The sequence below is a fragment of the Trematomus bernacchii genome, unplaced genomic scaffold (assembly GCF_902827165.1).
Source record: "Trematomus bernacchii unplaced genomic scaffold, fTreBer1.1, whole genome shotgun sequence".
In the NCBI taxonomy this organism is placed as follows: Eukaryota; Metazoa; Chordata; class Actinopteri; order Perciformes; family Nototheniidae; genus Trematomus; species Trematomus bernacchii.
Window position 1 is genome coordinate 2,905,601 of NW_022987469.1, and position 25,342 is coordinate 2,930,942.

Consider the following 25,342-nt stretch of genomic DNA (forward strand, 5'->3'; position numbering starts at 1 on the left):
AATGAAATGATCTTTTATTTAATCTCTGACTGGCGTGGTTCTGCCTGCTGTGTTCTTGGTGAAGCCAACATTTAGGATTTACTTTACCACAAAGACAATTGCATCTGATGCAAAAGAGGGCAAATTGCCCTCAGCTGAAGAAACGTTATTAGCGTGTTTTAAATTAATTAAAAAGAAATGCTACAACTTTAATAAACTCACTTCTGCTAAACTTAAATCTTGAAAAGAAGATACTGTAAAGATGACAAGCACGCTACTGACTAGTAATAGATGATAAGCTGCATGGTGTCCATTTTGCCGACACTTCCGCTCTCTGATCCTCCATTTTCTGTGGTGAGCAGACCTGATGAAAACACACACACACACACACACACACACACACACACACACACACACACAAACACACACACAGACACACACACACACACACACACACACACACACACACACACACCATCTGTTAAATAATATTGTTGATGTTATGAATCACTTAACATATTATATTCTAGTATCCAAACTAAGAGAGCAGATCTGTTTAAAACAGTATTTCCTTTTTTATTGGGTGAGATAAAACAAACAAATCTGTGGTGTTCTTATAAAGAAATTAATAACAAACCGGAACGAGAAATCAGACGGTTCTTCTTTTGCTTCATGTTAACATTCAAATTTGTGGAATTCAGCAATATTGGCATGAAGTAGGAACATTTCCCGACAGTTAGCTAAAGCATCAACAAAGCCCCTGTGATTCCCCTCTGTATAATGTGCTCGTCACAGGGTATATACTCGTCTGTTGTAATATCTCTGCTGATATAATATTGCGAGCACTATCTGTTCCTAAAGTCCGATATTCCTATTCCTGTGCTTCTTCAAGAAACTTGTATTTTCCTGTTTTCACCACAACTAAAGCTTGATGTCCAGTGCTCTTCAGTCAGAGCAATACATGTAGCCTGGCCAGTTTCTCGGCTTTCTTGGTCTTTTCACTTACATGCACATGGTAAACATCAATAACTGGAGGCAGGTGATGAACTTGGTAATGTGATTCAATTGTGTTAAAAAATGTGCGCGTTTTTTTCCAGATGAATCACAAACGTTAATGCGTTAGTGTTAACAGCCCTAATATTTAGCAAATCATTTTACTGTAAAATGCTTGTCTGCTCGCAGATTGCACATTTGTATAACTCCTAATAATACATTTACGACCGAATATGACAGGAAGTGAAGCACAATTGGCCATGGCATGCAGTAGCTCACCTGCGTTTGGTACAACACTGATACGTTCTACTGGTGACTTGGAAGACAAAGGGACAGTTTTGACACCATCTCCTCCTTGTGTCCAGCCACCAGTTCAAACACACTCACTTTACTGGGCTATTCTTGGACCTTTCTCTACTTTGAAACTTAGAGGCATCTTTCTCTCCAACCACAATGAAGACTTCTTCCATTATGAGAGTGAAGTCAACAAGTTCTTCAAGCAAGAGATGAGCTAAATGCTGTTGGGGATAAGTCCACCTACAGGTGGGAGATTGACCGTTTGTTTGACATGGTGTAGAGAAATCGGTTGGAGGTGTTTTCCCTTACTTTGTATAGTTTGGTTGTTGAGCAATATAACATAATAAAAGGCAAATTACAAGTATATGAAAGCCTACCAGGCAATAAAGCTGGTTCTGATAAAGGTGCTGAACAACCCTTTCCTGGCTGAGCTCGAAGAAACACAGAGTTGCAGAGGCATCATTTTTATTCACCACAAAAATATATTTAGAGATAAAAACTACACTGAATAGTGATTCTACATACAAATAAAAAAGGACACTTATAGTGTTGAGAGCTCAACCATTACAGACATTATTCCGTTCATTTCCTAGGCATTCTCTTGTACTGTGTTCATACAACAGGTATTCTACAACGTGTCTTGTGTCTTACCCTGTCCCTCCTGGTCCATGTCCATCACCTCAGCTTGAGTTATCCATTCCATATAGCCCTTAAGGTCCTCATCCAGCTGCTGGGTTTCCCTCAACTTCTGAAACTCTCCACGTGACTTAGCCTTCTCTCGCTCTTTTGTGAACTCACTAGCGTGAAAAATAAGACAATTGTCAGACAGAAAAAGACTGATCAAACTGAGTAATGTGAAGAGTAGACACAAAAAGAAGCAAATGAATGGAAGGGTGTAGTTCAGGTTTGGGTAATCCTACCCGCTGAGCACTCCAAGAACCAGGTTGAGCACAAAGAAGGAGCCAACCAGGATTAGTGAGGTGAAAAAGATCCATGGCCATTCCATTCCTATAGCATCATTTACCTATATGAAAAAGAACAGTTTTGTTGTTGTTGTTTTTTCAAAGAAATAGGTTGGTTTAACTTGAATTTTGTAATTACCAACAATTAAAAGAACATTTCAACATTTGCATTTACTCAAAATGTGAACTTACATGGGAAATACACATGTGTCGGCATCTTAAGGGAAGAATATAAATATAAATGTAATATTGTGCATACTGAGTAGGTCTGGAACATGTAATGCTAGCCAATTACCATGGAAACAAGTCCAAAACAGGTCATTATGATTGATGACATTTGGTGGAGAGGAGGACACCATGGATGTCCATCATGGATAATCAATAAAGTACTATCTTATCTTATCTTATCTCTTATTTAAATTACACACACAAATGTGGAGTTGAAATTAGATGGGCATTTTGTGTTGAAGAAGTGAACAATACAGCGTTTTGAAACTTGACACGACTCAGGATATCTCTGCCATTGCTGCATTCATTTTGAACATATTTTTTCTGCTCAAACATTGTCAATTTTGATGGACAATGTTTCACTGATGTCAAATTGTAAATGTCAAGATGCTGGACATATTATCTGCCATGAAAATCCACTGGTGTTTCTGTTTCTGCATTTTATATTCCTCCTGATGCCAATTTATAAAATGCAATGCAGTAATGCACGTGGCCTGATGTTTGTGTTTCATTTAGTCATAAATGGTATAAAACTGCATTTTATTACTGCGGACTGACAACAAATTATCCTTGATCGCTAAAATAAGAACTCCAAATAACATTATGCTTTTAAACCGCACTAAGAACTTACCCAGTAGAGGACATCAGTCCATCCTTGTGTGGTGATGCACTGGTAGACGGTCAGCATGGAAAAGCCAAGGTTGTCAAAGTGTGTGATTCCCTGGTTTGGGCCTGGCCACCCAGCTCGACACTCCGTGCCGTTGATGGTACAACGCCGGCCATTTCCTGCCTGGGCACATGGAGACGGCTTCTCATTCTCCACTGTAGCGATGATATCTAAAGACCAAGGGAGGATGAGTGGATATTTATGAGTGTGAAGTGTACACATGGTAGCACCCATTTGACTTTCTCTCTCTTAATCTCCCCCTAAATTCCATGTTGGTCAATACACAGTACACAGGGCCCCTGTAGCTCAGTGGTTAGAGCGGGCATACTACTCTGAACCGCTTTGTACGTAGTTTTTGCTGTCTGGGGGTGTCCCCCTGTCGATGTGTTTTTTGTCTTGATGGATTTAATGGCTTCGACATCTGGAATGGATTATACTACTGAGTCACAGATCACGGACATTGTAAAGGAACAGCGGAGGGAAGAGATGAATGGGATTAACAATAACGAACAACGAAAGGAAAACGACCAAGAGAAAGAACACGGACAAAACCAGAAAACGGGAGAAGGAGGAGAAAAAAAGGGAGAGAGGGAGAGAAATACGGGAAGGAATTAACGGTGGAAGTGACGGTGGAAAAGAGGCTGTGTCTATGATGGATCTATTAAGAGCAGTTCAAAAAAGAGTGGTGGTGGGATGCAGGTTAAGAGGGGAAAGAACATATGAACTGACAATGGGAAGCAGAGAAGGAAAAAATAATATCATGGAGGGCCTGAGAGTGAATGGGGCAATGGTGCATGCAAAGGACATTACGGTGAATAAGATAGTGGTGTCATTCCATGCCAGTGTTTTAACGATGAAACCATAAAAAGTAAGCTGGAGGAATGGGGAGTAAGGCCAATGTCGGAAATTAAAAGACGTGTGTGGCCAGGAACAGATATCGCTGATGGTACTCGATCCCTGAAAGTAAGATTCAATGACGAAGTAAGATCGCTCCCCTACTCGACAAAGTTCAGCACATTTCAGAGTACTCCATGATGGGCAGATCCCAGTTTGCAGACTGTGCATTAAACCAGGGCATATCTTCAGAGAATGCCCTGAGTTCAAATGCTTTAAATGTGTAACGAAGGGTCACTACGCTCGAGAGTGTGGGGAAAAGGAAAAGAGAGAGAGCGAGAGAGAAAAGCAATACGAAGACATCAGTGACAGTGAAGAAGAGAGTGAAAAAAGTGATGGAGAGGATGACGGAGGTGGTGGTGGAGAGGCAGGAGGAGGCGCATGCGGCGAGAGAGGAGCGGCAGCGAAAAAAGAGGCAGTAATGGCAGCGGCGGCAGCAGCAGCGGCAAAGGCAGAAGCAGTGGCAGCGGAAGCGACGGCTCCAAAGGCAGCGGCAACGACGGCTCCAAAGACAGCGGGAGCCGTTCGAATTCTCGAATGATAGGAAAGGAGGTTTAAAACTTCCTTTATAACCTCCTTTAGCTTAGGAACCACTGGACCTCCCTCACCGAAAGGAGAGGAGAAAATGCTGCCCCACAATGCCTTGCGGCCGCAGCATTTGCCGTCACACAACAGTCGGCCGTTCACGGAAACAACCGATTATGACCGAGAAATTATATCATGAAAGTTACGGTGCTTATTAAGCATTTTAAAACGTATGTGGTAAGTTGCCAAAGTGCTTTGTTTTGAACGTTCATCAGTATTATAATCAAAAAGAGAAATATGAACGTTAGTTTTTACTGAAATGATCAAATAAAGTCAACATTTCACAGTCTTTACTGAGCTGTGTGGGGTTTGTTCAACTTTTAAAAGATGTTTGAATGGTGATATACACAGTGATAGATGTTAAGGACTAACGTTTATAATAAATACATTTGTATTGATTTTAAGATCTTTTCATACAATCATACGTATTGGGATCATTTGTATTAATGTGGACCGGAGGGAGAGGGTGAGCATAAGTTTCACTTTCCTTTTTTATTTCAATTCCAACTTTGGTCATGAAGAATATGTTTCTCTGTTGTCCCCGTTCATAAAGCATAAAACAACAGTATCAGAGCACGGTGCAGAGTCTCTAGATGAGTTTACAGTAGTCCCTCGTTCTTATTATACATCCATGTTGTAGTCCGCTGTAAAGAAAACTGTAGTTTCCCCACAGCAGCAGACACACATTCATGACGTCCGCTGGCGCATCATAAACACGTCGGATAGTGAAAGTGCAGTCGGATTCTCTAAAGTACCGCAGTCTCTTCTCCTAAGTCCTTTTGAATTCTCCTATCCACTATCCCTTAACCCCGTGACGTTTCACTCAGAGGTCAAGGGAGAGACGATAGGGTTAGAACTTAGGAGCTGATTTTTTTTACTATTCGACCGCAACCCTGTTCTTTGGATGACAGCTTGCGCCTCAACGCACTCCGTGAAGGTATTTCATGGTCAGGGTCATTTGTTTTTTGTCTAACCTTGCTTTGTGCAAGTGACAATTGTTGTCGTCTTCTCTGTGAACGTTTTTTTCGCTGTTCTTTTGCCATTTTGAGATTTAGATTTCCAGCGGATAGCTAAACCAGGAAGTGTTTTAGCACACCACGTGACGCATCTGAACGAATCACGTTGTCAGAAATGTACACCAGCCAATGAGATTTCGTTTTTTGGTTTAAGACCCCTTTGTACTTTCACGATTGGTTGCTGATACAAAGGAAATGACCATATTTGGATCCGATGAGATTGTGCAGGAGAGACGGAGCTTTCCAACGATACCTCTGATTACATGGTGCAAACAGCGGTCGCGGTACTTTATGTTAAGTTAGCTTAGAATGCTAACTTTTGGTGAATTTAGGAGAAATCTACCGACGCAAATAGACAAACTATAGTAAAATAAACACCTAAATGTGTATTTTGTACGTTTTTCTTCCAAAAGCCTGAAAGAAAACATGTTATGGAATCAAAATAGCACAAAATCTCAAAATTGACCAGTGCATGAAAAACTATGTGTTTGCCTGCCGTGTCTCGCCTTGGAAAGCTCCGTCTCTCCTGCACAATGTAATTGGATCCAAATATGGTCATTTCCTTTGTATCAGCAACCAATCGTGAAAGTACAAAGGGGTCTTAAACCAAAAAACGAAATCTCATTGGCTGGTGTCAACACGTACACACACACACTCAAAGACACACCCACGGACACACTAACACACTCAGAAACAATAACACACACACTCACACACACACACACACACACACACACACACACACACACACACACACACACACACACACACACACACACACACACACACACACACACACACACACACACACACACACACACACACACCACACACACACACACACACACACACACACACACACACACCATCTGTTAAAGGAGAGGTGTCATGGCCATTTCCACTGATCATAATTCCATTGTTGAGGTATACTAAAATAGATTTATACTGTGCATTTTTCCAAACTCACATTGGTTTCTCATACAGCATCTCTGTAAACTACTTGTATTCACTGAATTTCACTATTTGCCTTTAACGGCTCGTTGTAGCTCCAAAAGCTCCAGCCCCCACCCTCCCTGTGAGCACAGTGTGCTCTGATTGGTCGGGACGTTGTGAATCGCGCTGAGCTCCATGGAGGTGTTGCTTCCTTGTTTAGGATACACAGCCAAACACAGCCAAACTCATCCTGAGCACACACAAACTCACATCCGAAGTAAAAACAATAAGTGTGGCTTCATATTGAGTAAGAAAAAGGTTGATAAACGCTGTGAGAATGGGTCTGCAGAGAGAATTTTGCCGCGATCCCAACTGTCTGTTATCAGCCTGCAGCCAGGGAGGAGAAATCAGCTGAGCTGCCTGCTCCCTGCACACAGATGTGTGTGTGAGGAAGTCCGTGTATTGGTCAATTTGGACCAATCAGTGGGGGCTTAACGTAACGGCTCCGCGGACGTAACGTAACGGCTCTTCGGGATTGGTCCATTTCGTTCCGGGTACCGCATGACATCAGGCGGTACCCGGAAGAATCAAATGGGCAGTGACGTATCTCCAACGAGGCGTTTTGGGGAGGTATTTTCTGTGTTAGAGTTTTACTCGCTACAGGGTGTACTTTGAGGGTTTTGACTCTGCACACCGTTTACATGCATAAAAACCTTCATAACACACAAGGGGACGGGTAATAACCGGAAAAGCATGACATGGGAGCTTTAAATAACATTGTTGATGATATGAATCACTTAACATATTATATTCTAGTATCCAAACTAAGAGAGCAGACTCTATATAGGCTATAATAAAATACGGAGGACGGAGATTTCTTTTTCTCCCCCTCTTCTGACAGCCCAGCAGCTGATCAGAGCACGTCTCCCCTCTCCTGCAGGGGGGCGTGGTCAGCTGCAGCTCACAAAATCAGACCCGTAGACAGCAAACAGCACATAGAGCGAAATGAGGCATGGCTAAAATGCATGATCTGTTTGGTATTTCGAAAACAGAAACGTATAAATATACCTTATATAGGTATGGCCCTAGAATATATCATTTAAATATAGCATGATAGGTTTCCTTTAAAGTACTCATTTGAACCTTTTCAGAGACTCATTTAGTCTCGTTATTTTAAGTTTCTTTCCTGGGAGCTAGAGGAGCATCACAGTTTTTCAACAACCGGAATAAGTTCCCCGAGGGAAGATTACGCAAATGAGCCGCTGACGTCACTTCGTCTTCTTCTGCTTTGAGTTTACTGGCAGGCCGCAAACCACTTCACGGCGTATACTGCCACCCAGAAGTCCCCGGCCGGAAGTCCCCGGAGTTGGGGACTGGCTTCAGTAGAAGCTGCTGGGACTCCCAGCAGCTTCTACTGAAGACTTCCGAGTAAATCGCCAGAACGCCGACACCTCCTCATCTCCACCGCTCCCATGTTTTATTTTGTGTTGCCATAAGTTAGTCTCTCTGCGTTTGTGCACTGGGCGAATGCTAATGCTAATAATGCTAATGCGAGGATAATAAAATGGCGGCTCTACAAAACATTTCAGAGTTTTACGGGGCGTGGTTTGCAATTGGCCCAGCCAATCAGAACTGGGGCACTTTTTTCCCCCAGGAAAGTACCATCTCTCAGCAGGCACTAAAAATGGGGGGAAAAGTACTCCGGTGTGAATGCGGCTATGGTGCCATCCTTACTGGAATGACGCCACTTGTGATGTTAAATGGGTCAAATGGAGCATTCTGGTTGGTTCGCTGAGAGTCAATGGACTCGTCTAGCTTATTGCCCCCATGGCCGTGCACACGCTGATGATGAACATCATATCAGAGTCTCAAAAGATTAAATTGGTATGATGACTCACCCATGCCTAATTACACCACACTCATTGCTTTCTGGAAGTGGATGTGTCAAAGGACCTCCATACAGTGAAGCATGTGGGAGACTTTCACGTGTGTGTGTGTGTGTGTGTGTGTGTGTGTGTGTGTGTGTGTGTGTGTGTGTGTGTGTGTGCGTGTAGCCGTGTGGGTGTGTGTTTGTACATGAACACAACAGGCCAACTGACAATGCTTTTATCATCATTAGCAGACTACATGCTGTCCTCTTGAATTATTTACACACACACACACACACACACACACACACACACACACACACACACACACACACACACACACACACACACACACACACACACACACACACACACACACACACACACACACACACACACACACACACACACACACACACACACACACACACACACACACACACACACACACACACACACACACACACACACACACAAAGACCTTGCCAGAGCAAAACACAACCACCCTATCAGTAAACTAAGATTTTTCTGGCAAGGTGAATGTCTCAATATTAAGCTGGCGAAAACAGACGAAAACAAGTTTTTATGAACCAAACAGCTTCCGGTCTACCAAGACCCGACCGGACAAAAATTAGTGGTGCAGGCACGAAACGTGGCATATCATATGCACGCAAAACTCGGCCTCAGATCCCAATGGGAATGGTTAGCGTATCATATGCACGCAAAATCGGACTTCTGCGTATCTATTGCACGCATTTCCAATGTGTAAAGTCGTGTCATTTGTACGCAGACTGAAGAGAGTGGGTTGGATTAATGATAAAAACCTAGAGGACATTATACAACATCTGAAATCCTCCTCCTGCTGCCTTGATATTATACCAACAGGATTTTTCTAAAATGTTTTTCATTACATGGCTTCAGATCTACTTCATATAGTAAACAAGTCTCTTCACTCCTGGCCCTGAAAACTGCAGTCATTAAACCGCTCTTAAAAAAGAATAATCTAGATGCCTCAGTAATGAACAATTACAGGCCCATATCAAACCTCCCATTTCTAGGTAAAATCATTGAAAAAGTTGTTTTTCAACAGTTGAGTAATTTATTGCATTTAAATAACTGTTTGGATGTGTTCCAGTCAGGCTTTCGTCCAAACCACAGCACTGAGACTGCTCTTGTAAAGGTCTTCAATGACATCCACTTAAACACAGACAGTGGCAGAACTTCAGTGTTAGTATTATTAGATCTCAGTGCTGCGTTTGACACTGTTGACCACAACATATTACTAGACCGACTGGAAAACTGGGTCTGACTTTCGGCAACAGTTCTAAATTGGTTTGAATCCTACTTAAAGGACAGAAACAAGGACAGAAACAACTTTGTTTCTTTAACCCTTCAGGCTCATCAAGATCCCTCCGCTTCGCGTCACGCTCCCTGATCAGCCTGTCGGGTGTTCTTTTCCCCATAATGAACGCCTCGCTGCACATTATCCCTTACATAATACAGTAAACTATTAACACTGTAAATATTATTGTTTGCCCGTGGTGAGATGACGAGGCTCCATTAAAAATAAACCTCTTTTTAGTGAATTACTGAGTTTAGGCACGTTAATAACGTTTTAATGAAGGTGACTGTAGCATATTCATATTTGTTAGTGCTTTCATGTCAATTCGGCTAACATATGATACATTAAATGATCGTGAGGGTGATGATTAAAAATCGTTAGTTTGAGCCGGGCTGCATTTCCTGATGAAAAAACAAACCGATTGTTTTTGTAGTTGTAGCTTTGTAAACGCCAACATGGATTAAACAACATTATTTTGTTAAATAAAACATGGTGATGTTTTGTAAATGATTACATGTCTCTTATTTAGCACAGAATATGATCCAATCCGTGACATATGGATCTTAACAAAGATCCGCTATATCAAATACCTGTAGATCTATCAGCTGTTTATTTCACATGAGTTCCATTGTGGCAGCTTTTTAATCACTGCTCCCCCTGGTGGATCCATGATCCATTGCAGCTGGTTTCATTATCATTTATCAAGGAGGCGTAGCTGGTTTCATTATCATTTATCAAGGAGGCGTATCAAGTCTGAAACGTATTCACTACGTCATGCGGGGGTTTTTCCTTTCAGCGAGGATCGAGGTAGGGATGTGCAAAATTAGGTGCTACATCTGTAACTCACTAAAAAAGTGATGTGCACCCCTGGCTATAGAGCCATTTTGCGTGCGGTAATTATGAAACTCCTGTCCAAAAGACCTGACAAGTGTGCAAAAAATCTCCGTCTTTTGAGCCTGCTAAGGCCCTCAAAAAGGCAATTCATTTGGTAGACAAAAAATTATAAAAAGAAAAAAAGAATCACAAGGATTTCAATAGGTCTTCGCTCCGACTCTGTCGGGCTCAGGCCCTAATAAGTGATGTTTTGCGGGTTGTAATACAGAAGAAAATTCAATAGCTAAAAGGCGATATCCCTGGGCGGCTGCATAGCTCAGTGGTTTGAGCTGGCAGCCAAACTCTGGGCTCAGTCCTTACTAAGGAGTCTTCTTATGCCGCAGTTCCACTACAGCGCGGAGCTCGCTTTAAGCGTGCCGTGTCGTGCCGTACCCGTTTTTGGTTGCGCTTCCACTAGGCCTAGTTACGGCCCGGCCCGGCCCGGGGCCACTTTTTCACCTCTTTTCTGGCCCGACAAAATTGTGGTTCTATCGGGGCCAACAAACAGGGCTGAGTCGGGCTGAGTATGCTAAACTAGAGAGAGCATCGCTGGCAAGGGGGCTACAACTACAACAAGATGGACATATTTGACCGTGATTTAATTGTAATACACGTTTCAAAATGATGCCGAAGTAACAACATACTGATACCGGTTAGTAAAAACCATGAATTAATGCTTTGTCAAGTCTGCAGACAGACGGCAGGCGAAAAACCTTTTAAAATGCGTGTTTTTCTAGATGGAGATTGGCTAAGCTAACGCAGTATATGCTCTGACCGTCCACACTCACAACAACGGCCTATACAGACATAAATAAAGCAGCGACTGTATTCACCATGACACAGGCAGTCTGTGGTTTGTACTTATTTAACTTTTGTCGAGTTTCTGAACATATATAAGGAGCTGTGAGCTCTGAGTGCTAACAGCTAACGGCTGTGTTGTGTTTCTGGAGTTCTCATTGAAGATGACGTCACGGCTCCGCCTACACTGCGTTACTATAGTAACTACCCCAGTTCCTAAACTGTAATGGAAGCGCAGCATGAAGTGAGTCGGCCCTGTTAAGGCCCAACGCGGCCAAGCCGTACCGAGCCGTACCGAGTGTGGCCGAGGCCGACCGTGTAGTGGAAATGCGCCATTACACCAGCCATCCCCTCTATGTCCCCCTTTCAACATTGCCATTCTATAGTCAAGGCTAAACTGGCCCAAAATCATGGGAAAGTTACTCACAGCAAAGAAAGAAAAATAATTTGATTGAAAACTTCTTGCTAAAACATTACACATGAGGTCAGTATTTTCCCCCGATACACCCCATAGTGCATTTCTAGTATTACCACTATATATAACCCTGTGCTGCATACTTTACTTGTGCTTATGTAGTAGCAGGTCTTGTGCATTTTGCATTTGAAGAGCTCCAATCCCATAATGGAGTAAATGGTGACCATGAAGAGGACAAGTAGGGTGATGTGAAAGAGGGGCAGCATGGACTTCAGTATGGAGTTCATCACCACTTGAAGACCTGAGGGGATGAACAAGAATAAACCAAATCAGTAATCCTAATACTTAATGTCATAAACCTTTATTACCGATATGTAATTATTATTGTTACTAGCATGATGAAATTATATAGTTTAATTGTAGGCGAGAGTGGGGTAAGATGAGCCAATTTTTACTTATGTTGTCCTCTAGGCAAGGAACATTGAGATAGAAGTAAAATGAGAACAACAACCTTTACTTCAGGATGTCTTCTGTCAATGAAAATGAAAATAATGCATCTATCACAAAGGGCCATACAAATATGACTTCTCAAAATAAGTGGTCTTGTGGCTTAACTTGCCCCATCTAAGGGGTAAGGGGTTTCTCATTTACAGTACTTCTTTAAAGGCCACCTATTGTGCAAAATCCACTTCTTCATGTCTCTTCTACATCAACATGTGTCCCCTCTGTGGAAAGAGACTCTGAAAGTTTCAGGAACAAAGATTCTCTCTCTTTTTGATCCATTTCTATAAAAACCTGTCTGAAAATGAGCTGATCAGATTCTGGCCACTTTATGATGTCATAACGATGTTTTGTCTTGTGTAACCATTAGCCAATCACCAACCAAGGTAACCCCCCCCCCCCTTATCACCTGAATCTCATCCTAGAGCACCATGTTCTTTTTAACCAAATGTCTCTCAGAGGGGCGTGGGGAGGGGCTCCTTATTTTCATCTAAAGTAACAGACAGAGAATCAGCACTTTGGAAACAGAGGGGATTATGGGATGCTACAATGCATGATCTGTTTGGTATTGGAGACATGTTTTGTATATATCTGAGACCTATTATATGTTGATGAAAAACAGTATAATAGGAGACCTTTAAGTATTATCTCTACATCCGGGTCTCTGCAGCCAGGCTGAGTGTTCTCTTCTTTCAAATGACATCCTGCGGTGTGATTTTTAGTCTCTCAACGTCTAGGCTTGAATCTTACTTGAAGTAAAAAGGCCTGTGGTTGGAGATGATGGGCCACAGGGGGGACCCAGCTCAGCATTATGGGGTTACTGAAACCCCCCCCCCCCCACCTAGAACCGCCCCTGACCGTTACAATCGTAACGATACCCATCCTGCAGTACAAATAGTAGTTCATGTTGATTCATATATTTTCATTAAATAAAAAAACAATTGAAAAAATCTACTAGTAGGCCTACTAGTTTCAATTAGGCCTAATTTTCTACATTGACACAGGATCATCTGCCAATACAAGCACTTTAGTTCATGTTTAATCCGGTGTAAAATATACAATTATAGTTGGATCTATGTATATTGTTCTTATTAGTAGAGAACATTTAATGTTTTTACAACTATATACAATTAAGCTTACCAGCTAAACCCTTCTCTTTCCTGTTGTTGTTCCCACAATGTTTAAGACGTAAAAAACGAATCAGTTGTGTAAACTGAAATAACAGAGACTTAACTGCAGTGCCTCATGGGGGGTTACGTTGAACCACTGGCTCACTTTACCTCTCAGCCACTTTTTGGAAAGGAACTATCTATCTTAGTCCTTCATGCTAATCTTTAGCTAAATTATTCACATGGTTTTACACCTTGCTGAATATGTATGCTACATATTTTCAGACCTGGATACATTTTCTTTGACATAACATTAATTATACCTGACTTGTTGAACTTGTACTAAAAAACACATTTATCACTTTACCACGTGCTTCTCTCCATCACAGCCAAATATAAATGATGGGTTCTTCCTGAAGTTATGGTCACAAATGTGCAGTTCTCTAGATAAAGGGGTTGGGTCAACTTACCCACTGGCTCATCTACCCCACTCTCCTACATAAACTATATTTACTCACTCGGAACTCCAGAAACCAGCCGAAGAGGTCTGAGGACCCTGAAGGCCCGCAGAGCTTTCATGTCAAAGCCTCCACCTTTCTCTCCGACCGGAGCCTCCACCCCACTGATGTGGTTGATGGCATCCACTACCACAGTGAACAAGCTGTAACAATAAAAACATGATGTTTTCTTTGGTAGTGACACATTATGGTTGCTTATCTATATAACAATGTGAATTGCTTACCCAACTGATACACATACAAAGTCCAAAATGTTCCAGCAGTTTCTTAAGTATGCATCTGCATGAAAAAGAAATCCATAGGCAACGATCTTCAGAAAACATTCTATTGAGAAGATGATGAGGAAGATGTACTCGAGGCTTTCCTGTAAAACAACAGTGGCATTTCTTTGAATATGCCTTACTTTGTGAATTAGCCTTAAATAACTTTTATAAGTCAGTGTTATATCATGCACAGGTTTTTTTTAAATAATTTTTTGACAACATTCTGATATATTAATAAAATGAATAATAATACAATAATAGATTATAAATTAGACATTAACCTCTCAATTTCTTTTTCAACTGTGTTTTAGTTTAGTGAGAAAATCCCAGCTAATTTTTCTTTATGAGAGTTTGAATCTATTTACGTCACTTACAAACTGAAATGTTTTAAAGTTCCCCTATTATACTCTTTTCCAACAATATACTACAGGTCTCAGATATACAGTCCCCTCCAAAACTATTGGAACAGCGAGGCCAATTCCTTTATTTTTGCTGTACACTGAAAACAATTAGGTTTGACATCAGAAGATGAATATGAGACAAAAGGTCAGTATTTCAGCTTTTAATTCCAGGTATTTACATCTAGATCTGTTAAACAACTGAGACGATAGCACCTTTTGTTTAAACCCACCAATTTTTCATGTGAGCAAAAGTATAGGAACAGAGACTTAAAATGGTGTGAAAAGTGAATAATACTTAGTATTTAGTTGCAAATCCTTTGCTTGCAATACTGCATCAAGCCTGCGACCCTTTGACATTGCCAAACCTTTGCATTCTTCTTTGTGATGCTCTTCCAGGCTTTCACCGCAGCCTCTTTCAGTTGTTGTTTGTTTCGGGGGGTTTCTCCCTTCAGTCTCCGCTTTAGCGGGTATAATGCACGCTCAATAGGGTTGTAGTCTGGAGATGGACTTGGCCAGTAAAAAACCTTCCACTTCTTTTCCCAGTGTGTTTGGGTCGTTGTCTTGCTGCATGATGAAGGATCTCCAGATCAGTTTGGTTGCATCGCTCTTTAAATTGGCAGACAAAATGTTTCTGTAGACTTCTGAGTTCATTTAGCTGCTGCCCTCATGTGCTACATCATCAATGAAGATCAATGAGCCCGTCCAGAAGAAGCCATGCAAGCCCAAGCCATGACATCACCTCCATGTTTCACAGATGAGATGTGTGTTTGGGATCATGAGCAGATCCTTTCTTTCTCCACACGTTGGCCTTTCCATCACTTTGGTAAAGGTTCATCTTTGTCTCATCAGTCCATAAAACTTTGTCCCAGAACTGTTGAGCCTCGTCTCTGTGCTTTTTGGCAAATTCAAATCTGGCCTTCCTATTCTTAAAGCTAATGAGTGCTTTGCATCTTCTGGTGTAGCCTCTGTACTTTTCTTCCCAAAGTCTTCTGCTAACGCTGGATTGTGATACCTTCACTCCTGCCCTCTGGAGGTTGTTGGTGATGTTTCTTTACAGTTCTCACAATGTTTCTGTCATCAACTGCTGATGTTCTCCTTGGTCGACCAGTTTGAAGTCTGTTGCTCAGTACACCAGTGCTTTCTTTCTTCTTGAGGACATTCTAAATGGTTGTACTGGCTATGGCCAATGTTCGTGCAACGGCTCTGATGGATTTTCCATCTTCTCTCAGTTTCAAAATTGCTTGCTTTTCTCCAATAGACATCTCTCTAGTCTTCATGTTGGTAACACTGTTTTAACTGAAAATGCAGTCTGCACAGGCAACACCCAATGCTTAAACTGAGAGTAGACATGCAGTGCTATTTATTGTTAGAACAATCAATGTAGCAGGACACACCTGGACAACAAAAAACACCTGTCAGTAACATGTTCCAATACTTTGCTCACTTGAAAAATGGGTGGGTTTATAAAAGGTGCTTTCTTCTCAGTTGTTTAACAGATCTAGATGTAAATACCTGGGATTGAAATACTGACCTTTTGTCTCATATTCATCTTTTGATGTCAAACCTAATTTCTTTCAGTGTACAGCAAAAATAAACCAATTGGCTTTCGCTGTTCCAATAGCTTTGGAGGGGACTGTATACAGAACATGCCTCTGAAGTGTTTGGCTGAAACACAAAACAGATCATTGTAGCATCCCATAATCCCCTCTGTTTCAGTCCTGTTCCAAAAGTGCTGATTCTGTGTCTGTAGCTGTAAATGCTAAAGAGCTGAGGCTGGCTTCGGTTGAATTCATTTTGGTCAGCTTAGTTAGTTGGATAATTTGAGTATATAATGTTAAAATGACCTTGCAGTCATGTTGGATTGCCATATCAGTAGGTGTTATCTTAAGGAGGATTTTTAACTAAACATTTAACACAACTCAGTTTTCCTGTAATTTAGGAAATAACTGAATTAATAAAATCCCGATGTTTCTGTTGCAGTGTGATAAAAAACAAAACAACTAATTGAGTACCAATGGTCAAGTTTAAGGTAATGAGAAAAAAATGACGCTGCACTGCAGTACTGTATAAGCAATAAGGACAGTGTCCTTAAACCAGTAGTTTCCAAACCTTATGAGAACACTGCCTGCCAAGACAACCAACTGGCAATGTAACATGAATGTGCACATGCTTATATATTATATAAATTGTAAGTTAAATCATTCTCAATCACTCCAAATGAAATCCAATATGTGCTCTGAAGAGTTAGAGATTACTATTTTACGTCAATACAATTACATTTGCTAATCTTTAAACGTGTTCCTCTTATTTCATTACGAACTAAAAGCAGCTTGTAATCAATGTGAACAAGGACAAACCGACACGACTAAAAAATACTGTTCGCAAAGTCACCGGGACCAACTTGTTTTTATGGAAAGCAGATAGTACAGGGAGCCATATCAAACATTATGTTGGCAACACTAATCCTTTCCTTGCTGCTCTGATTTTCAGTATTTTTCTGACTGTTGAGCTCCTGAAAAAACCCTGAGCTGGATAGAGTGTTGTGTTTCTAGCACAACAAACAACTGTGAGTTGTCATGTTGTTAGCTGCGTCATAACTTCATTTTAACTGCATATAAAACAGTTATTAATCCTATGATTTTATATTAATTGGTCTATTTTTAGACCAATAAAAACCAAAGATTTGTTTGAAAGCACCACATTTAAGTATAACAGCCTAAATGTATTTTTCTTTCTTTGTGTTGAAACTTAATTACAAAGTACAATATACAAACAAATATGGGAGTTTGTTTGTTTCTTCACAACTTGTTGCTCGGCTCAATGTTCCCTTAGATCAGTACCTTCGCAGTGTTATGCCATAGTTCAAAGAGGCCAATATTCTGAAACCCCAATAGTTAAAAACATTTTTAATTTTCTGACAACCCAATATCCTGAAAACAGGGCCTTTATAGTTTCCTTGCACAAACGCATGACCTGCCTCTGGTTGGCTTATCTGATTCAGCATGACTAAACCTAACCATTTCCTCCAAAAAACTCAAGTACTTGCCAATGAGAGGAAGAGCAGGGCAGGTCATGCCGTCCCATTAGTAAAACAAATGATTGTAAATGTCCAATATCATTCTGAATAATAATAAACCATGTGGCAAACTACAGACTGATTTTAACATGGGTCAAGGTTTAGCTGAGGAGAGCTTGTACTCTGGAATGGAACAAAAAGTTTATAAGTAAACATGGGCTGACCCTAACCGTATGGCTGTCCTGAAGGCACCCCAGGGTCCCAACTTTGGGAAACCCCTGTCTTAAAACAAGTGTCAGTGTTGCTGTATAATACAAAAAACAAGCAGGCAGACGCACCAGATTGCTGTTGGTGTTGTTGCTGTCTTCCTCGGGCATGGGCAGGTACACGGCCAGGGCCACGCAGTTGGCAAAGATTGCCAGTAGGATTATGATTTCAAATGGTCTGAAAGTGATTTATAGGAAGCTTCTATGCCATAGTAGTTCACAGACATTACCAAATTAACGAGCAAACAACTTGACACACACGCACACAAACACACACGCACACGCACACACACACACACACACACACACACACACACACACACACACACACACACACACACACACACACACACACACACACACACACACACACACACACACACACACACACACACACACATACAACTACATCTGTGATAAAAATAGAACATTGAACATTTTACAATTACTGCATGTTAATCTACTGTAGCTACAATCACTTAAAACCGTATGGTATATTTCTGATCCAACCCTTTGGAGGAGGATACTTCCACTCCACAATGCTGATGCAGGCCTTGCGGAAGGGATTCCTCAGTGTCAGGAAGAGGAGAGAGCGTGCAGGCCTTGGGTTGCCTCCTGTAGCCATCAGCTTCTTCAGCTTCTCTTTTTGTTTTCTCTTCAGAGTTTCCTCATCCATGATGTAGGATGACAATGGTGAACCGCTGCTCTCTGCCATCGCAGCTTCAAGAAAGTATTTGTACCAGCTTTACTTGAATTGGAGGAGATATTCCAAAAGGTCTGTCGAAGTGTTTTTCAAAATGCAGTCGTCTTGTTTGCTTTGTCTGTCCACTTATCTGTTACCGTTCTCAACTTGTCTCAATCATCTCTGTCACACTCTCTCTCTGATGGCTGGCCTGAGCTCCCTCTCTTTCTCTGTCTCTGTCTGTGGAATGGCAGCTGTCCCCTCGACTTGTAAGGGATTGGTTTACTGAGCAGCTGTTTGGTCAAGAGAATAAATATAGACAATGAGCATGGTGCTTGTAGCATAGGGTGACAAAGGAGAACATTTGCACAGATATAGTCTTGGTACAGAGGGTGGGCTGAGGGAGTAAGGGAATACATGTAACACTGTTAAAATATTCTGTTACAGTTACAAAATCAAATCCTCATCAGATTACTAGCAGAATGTTACAATACAATTTAAAATAAAGAATGATATATTACGTTACATATGTCCAAACTTCACAAGCGTAACAACATCAAGTGAAGCCACAGCGAGTCCAGTATTGGTGTGTTTCAGAGCATGCTTTCACTGGGGGGAAATGTTGCCATCATGTTGTGCTCCAAGGACAGAAGGGAACAACACTACCGTTCAGTCCAGCCTAAAATATACTGTCATTATCCAAAGAAGCATTTTCACGTTAGACCAACCAATAAGAAATTACACGGGAATCTAGTTAGATAAAGTTTACGGTAGCTAACTTTTCTACAAGCTACTATGTATGTAACTAGCTATTGAAAATATTGCTATTCTTACTTTCTGTCAAAACATGTGAATCAATGTGAAAATACTCTATCGCTTAAACATTTTTTTCAAGTGACTTAATTCGCAAGCAGCGACTTATTGGGTGGCCATTTTCTTCCAGTATTAAAGTAACTATTAAGCAGATAAGGGTGGGGTACGTTATAATGAAGGGAATTTATATTTATTCTTATTTTTGGTCCAAAACATTGGTATTGTTTCATTTGTGTTGTGTTCAAAATTCCAGGAAAGACAGACAACTTCTAAGTTTAACTATTTATTGTAAGGGAGCAAAATATATATAGTCACTTGGCCAAGGACTCCGTCACGTCACAGAAGTTACAGGCAGCAAAACTGTAATCTGTAACCACTATTTCCGGAAAGAGCCCCGAACCTCGTGCGTGCATACATTTTTATTACATAGGGCGTTGCCCGTACATTTATGATTGGTCAAGACTAGCTGAAGAGATACCGTGGTTTAGACTTGGTTCTCTTTGGTAGGTGTGCAGACTCAGATAGAGTCTCTTGGCAACACGACCTTCCAATCAGCATTCGGGCGACCTGGGGCCACTAGGATGACTGACAGACGTTCCCGTCTCACCCTCTCCAGGAGAGGGAGAATGAGACGCAGCGTTGGAAAGGCGTAGAGCAGCTTTCTTGGCCATGGCTCGTGTGCAAATGCGTCCGCCCCCAAGGGTGGATTGTCCCGCCGAGCCATGGAAAACCATAGGGCACAGTGGCTGTTGCGCCGATTGGCGAACAGGTCCACCTCCGCTCTCCCGAACTGGGCCCAGGGGCCTCATTGATAAACGGTGTGTACGCTCAAAAGATGGCGTACGCCAGTTTCTACACAATGTTTGCGATTTATAAAGAACAAACTTGACGGGAAAATGTGCGGTCCTCCACGCAAACTCTGACCCATGCGTATGCACTAAGCACAAAAACGGGAGAGACGAGAAACTGCGACACCGTTGGCAGAAGGAAGAATGGAGAGAAATATGTGGAAATAATACCATAAATAAAATGTTACCTCTCATTTATCAAATATGAAGAATTCATTTTCACAAATTGATTAAAGCCAATCTTAAAATGATTTAACAAACGCCTGTTTGAGACTCCTCAGTGCACACAAAAACATAACTTGGAGAAATAAATAAATACGATTATGTTCTCTTGTTAAGAAATGTATTCTCATAAATGATGCGGTAAACAGAAGGATATAATTACTTTAAACTGACGCCGTTTTGCATTTCTATAGGTTGTATAGATACGAGCATGGTTTTATATACTATCATGTTTAATCATGTTTTATGCCGTTCGTCAATAGCCTACTTGATAAGTCGCTCGTAAAACACAGGAGGTATGGAAACTAAGAACACCATATGTGGTACAGCTAATATAACACAACACATTGTATTTCCTTTAACTGGTGGATTATGGATATATAGTTGCTGATCGACAGCTGGAACACAAAGCACCAAATACAAAAAAATTATTCAGATCCAGTCGTCATGACTCCACTCCGGAGGGATTCCCCGATCATTTCTTACAGTTTCTCATCAAGGGGGGGTCTCCTGTCCCCGGGACAAACACACTGCCTGAGGAAGGCTATGTGTATTTTTTTTTGTCATTAACTTTTTTCGGACCACTTATTTATTTATTTTGGTGACGATCCGACCTCCATGCTGCCACTCTGGTTCAAACTGCATCCACCAAACAATATGATTTATCTCGACCTCCCCAAAATAACCAAAATCTGACACGGTGTGAGATGTCTTTTTTAGCTGTTCTGTCGTCATTTCCTGCGATCTACTTCATGCAGTCAGTCAAAAATGAATGAATGAATGGGCGTTTCTTTGACTATTTATAGGCAAATATGGGCGTTACGTGAAGCCTGCAAAAGCTGCGCCGCATTTCGAGTTGATTGTGATTTATAAAGGGAAACCGGCGTAGGATGTGCCGTACGCAAGTCCTGTGCCGGTACGCAGTCTTTTATGAATCAGTGAAATAGTGCGCTGAACTTATTTCGCTGAACTTTGAATCAGGGGATAGCAAGTTCGAGTCCCACTGCAGTCGGCATGTCGTTGTGTCCCTAGGCAAGACACTTCACCCCAAATTGCTCCTGTGGGGATTGTCCACAGTACTTAAGGTATGTAAGTCGCTTTGGATAAAAGCGTCTAACAAGTGACATGTAATGTAATGTAATCTTAACCTGTTAAGCCCTGAGCCTGTTTTTCAGGTCTCAGGCTCGAAAATGACATTCCCAGAACAAATGACCATATCTTCCCTTCTAAAAGGGTTAAATTAATAATCTTTTTTCTCAAAGTAATGATAAACCTGTGAGTTGGATGTAGAAAAGTCAGAATCAATATAGATTTTTTTTGTTTTTTATTTTAAAGAAAATTCAGATTTTACGTAGTAAAAAACTGTAAATGATAGTGTCCGTCCAAATATTCTTTTTTACTTATAGTGAAAACCACCCTTGGATGATGGTAAGCAGCGTTTTTATCGTTTTAATGCCATTGAAGACCACTTTGGAGAGACTACAGAGCCAAGGTAAACATTTTAGCATTTTTAGCTACCTAGCGTCACCTGTTTTGATGTCCGTTTTTGCGTCGCAAATACGTATAATTCAGTGGTATTGTCGGTGTCAATCGATTCTGTGTCACCTCACGATGTGAAACGATGTGTTGGATGTGGTGAAAAGATAAATAATAAGGTTTTGTGAGTGATTTTCGGTGCAGTAAGGTGTTAGCATTTTTCGCTTGTTGCTAATTCAGAGGCTCAGTGTTAGCATTGTGGGTTTTCTTTTGAAAAAAATATAAAAATGATCAGTTAGATGAGTTTCTTCCCGTTACATGGATATAAAACATTCATAGTTTTATTAAATGAACATGCCCTCAGACACTGTTTCCTGCAAGATGTTGCGGCAGGGTTGTTGGTTGTACCTAGAGTTTCTAAAAGTACAATGGGAGCCAGAGCCAGGGGCGGACTGGCCATCGGGGCCGGTACTGAAGTGGGCCGCTCGGATAAGTCACTAGCTGTTTACTAGCTGTAAGTATTTGCGGTACCGAGGTGGGCCGGTCGAGAGTCCCCGGCTGATTTGTAGTCCCAGTCCGCGAGAGCCTTTTGCTATCAAGCTCCTCTTTTGTGGATTAGCTTCCAGTTTGTGTTCCGGCAGCAGACACCCTATCCGTTTTTAAAAGTCAGTTTAAGACCTTCCTTTTTGATAAAGCTTATAGTTAGGGCTGATTAGATTAAGCCCCTAGTTTAGCTGCTATAGGCTTAGACTGTCGGGGGACACCTTACTTCTTCCTTCTCTCTGTCTGTACCTGTGTACTCTCATGTTCCGAATATCCAGCTTTAACGAAATTTCTCTTTGGTCTCTGTCTACGCCGGGATCCTGAGTTGTGGATCCTGAGTAGTGGATCCTGAGTCGTGGCGGTGCCTGTTCCTCTGGTCGCGAGTCGTGGATGCTCCTGAGTCGTGGATCCTGAGTCGTAGCGGTGCCTGTTCCTCTGGTCGCGAGTCATGGATCCTGAGTCCTGGGGGGTTAACTAGGGGGTTTCTTTGGAAGTTTTTCTTTGTCCGATGTGAGGGTCCAAGGACAGAGGGTGTTGTATTCTGTGGGGTCTATTTTTATATAACATTACAAGAGGGATTCTTATTATTACATTATATGGGTTGAGCGAAGCAGGCAGGACCCAAATGCAGATTTAACAGAAAATACCTTTATTTCAAGGCTACAAGTAACATACAGAGCTCTCCCCCGTGAACACAGTCAACAACAAACAAGGATCTCACAAAGACTAACAGAAAAAGCAGAACCTAAATGCACACAGGACTAATGAAACAAACAAGACACAGGTGAGGAGGGAGGAGAAAACACAGGGGCACAAGGTGAACACAATTGGGTAATCAGGTAAGAGGGAACACACAGACAGGAAGCAACAGGCAAGACGGGGGGTGAACACTTTTCAAAATAAAACAGGAAACCAAAGACAGACAATATGCTTATTGTGCTCATGAGATATTGTTGATTGGAGGTCGTGTTGCCAAGAGACGTTGTCTAAGTCTGTGCACCAACCAGGGAAGCCAAAGTCTAAACCACGGTCCTCCTCAACTAGTCTCAACCAATCATTACCAATCAAGCCAGTGGTCACCAACCAGTCGATCGCGATCTGCGGGTAGATCGCGCACCGTTAAAAAAAATAAAGTAACAAAAGAAATAAAAGAAATAAGAATAAAAATAATGTTTAAAAAATAAGTTTTTAGATGTAAACCTATCATCCACCACCCCGTTAGCAGGTGCCACTTGATTGGCGTATATTTGAGACATTCCCTGTCGCTCCCGAAAATCCTGGATGTACACAAATACATTATGAATTATTAATGTTTGTTTTTACGAGCTCCCTTGAATCAGCCGTATGCGTAGGCTACTGACCAATGAGATACGAGAAGAGAGCGGGCTCGTTAACTGTTGTATACATCAATATTAAAATAAGATAACAGTTAGATAAAATGGCGGAGGCTCCACGAAAGAAGGCGAAAACCTACCATTTCCATGAAGAATGGGAAGAGGAATTCCTCATGTGCACTAAAAGTGAGCGCGTACTTTGGATCCACTTAACTCTGTGAAATGGCTTTTTCACAGATGAAAATAATCAAGTCAAAGTACAGGAGCCGCCTTACTGACAGACACCTGACAGACTGCCTCAGACTGGCTGTCTGTAGCTATGAGCCAGACTACAAAGCCCTCACAGACAGCGGCGTTCAGTCGCAGTTAAAGCAAAGTTTTGCCCTTTGGCATTGTGAAAAGTGATGCTGCATATTTTGGAACTCACTGCACTTAGCTCTATGCACGGATAAAGAATGTTGTTGTTAAGAATTGTGTTAAAATAACTTGTTTTAATGTTAATGTTAAGCCTCACAGTTAAAATGGCACTTTATGTTCACTCAAACAAATGAAAAATAAGCTACATACATTTATATTTAGGATTTAGTAATGAATGAAAGAATGAATGAAACTCAAAATGATAGGTATGATGTGGTTTAAAATATATATATTGATCTTTTTTTACATGTTATATTTAGGATTGTAATGAAGGAATGAATGAAACTCAAAATGATAGGTATGATTTGGTTTAAAATATATATATTGATCTTTTTTGAAATGTTAGTTATGTTTTGTTCTTTGTTTAATCAAATTGGAAGTTGCACCAAATGATTTGATGTAATTCAGATGCAATTAGCCTACATAAAAGGCCTCAAATTGGAAGTACTGTCTGGGCTGTCTTTTTCACTCAATTCTGCAATAGTAGATCTCTCCTTTCACCAAGGCCGAGGTCGGTGATCTTGGGCTTAAAAACTTTAAGCCATGTTCAGCTTATTCATCACTGTATGCAATTTTATATAGTTCATTCTCCACATTGCCCAGAAATGTTGCATGTGTCTTATGTATCAGTAAATAACTTTAGCTGCTATCTTAGCTCTCGATAAGCACAGACACAAGTGACCACACTGAAGAGCTGGGGCCCTCTGCCCCCCCCCCCCCTCATGGTCTGTAAATAGTCCTGCTTGGTGTGAGCTGCAGCTGCCTGTGTGTATCTGACATGGTTTGACCTATATGAACCTTTAAAGGCCAGTGCCAATAGAGATATTTTTAGATTGAAACTGCTCATAGACAATATTGTATGCAGTATACAGCTTTAAATCTTACAAATGATGTGAGATTGATATTGCCAAAAAGCATTATCAAGTATTTAGTGTTCCCTCTCAAAGGTCTATAAAGTCACCTTTGGAGACATGAAGGTAAACTCAGCTTTAATCAGAAAAAGGTTTTCTTGCTGGGACATTTTATAGATAAATATGTAAGTGGTTTATGGATAAACATGTGAAGCTGTGATCCTAGCATCTC

General features: G+C 41.2%; 1 protein-coding gene across 1 annotated transcript in view; it reads right to left on the reverse strand.

Annotated features, from left to right (window-relative positions):
• Positions 1-18,718, reverse strand: part of LOC117493999 (dihydropyridine-sensitive L-type skeletal muscle calcium channel subunit alpha-1-like) — a 73,825-nt gene extending 55,107 nt beyond the window's left edge. Inside the window, exons 1-9 of the mRNA XM_034144619.1 lie at positions 18,452-18,718; positions 17,997-18,102; positions 14,203-14,342; positions 13,979-14,121; positions 11,999-12,151; positions 3,091-3,296; positions 2,190-2,293; positions 1,921-2,066; positions 262-343 (exon numbers count right to left, since the gene is read on the reverse strand). Of these exons, the coding sequence (XP_034000510.1) occupies positions 262-343; positions 1,921-2,066; positions 2,190-2,293; positions 3,091-3,296; positions 11,999-12,151; positions 13,979-14,121; positions 14,203-14,342; positions 17,997-18,102; positions 18,452-18,639 (1,268 nt within the window). The 5' untranslated portion in view covers positions 18,640-18,718. The remainder of the gene's footprint in view (positions 1-261; positions 344-1,920; positions 2,067-2,189; positions 2,294-3,090; positions 3,297-11,998; positions 12,152-13,978; positions 14,122-14,202; positions 14,343-17,996; positions 18,103-18,451) is intronic.
• Positions 18,719-25,342: the final 6,624 nt, after the last annotated feature.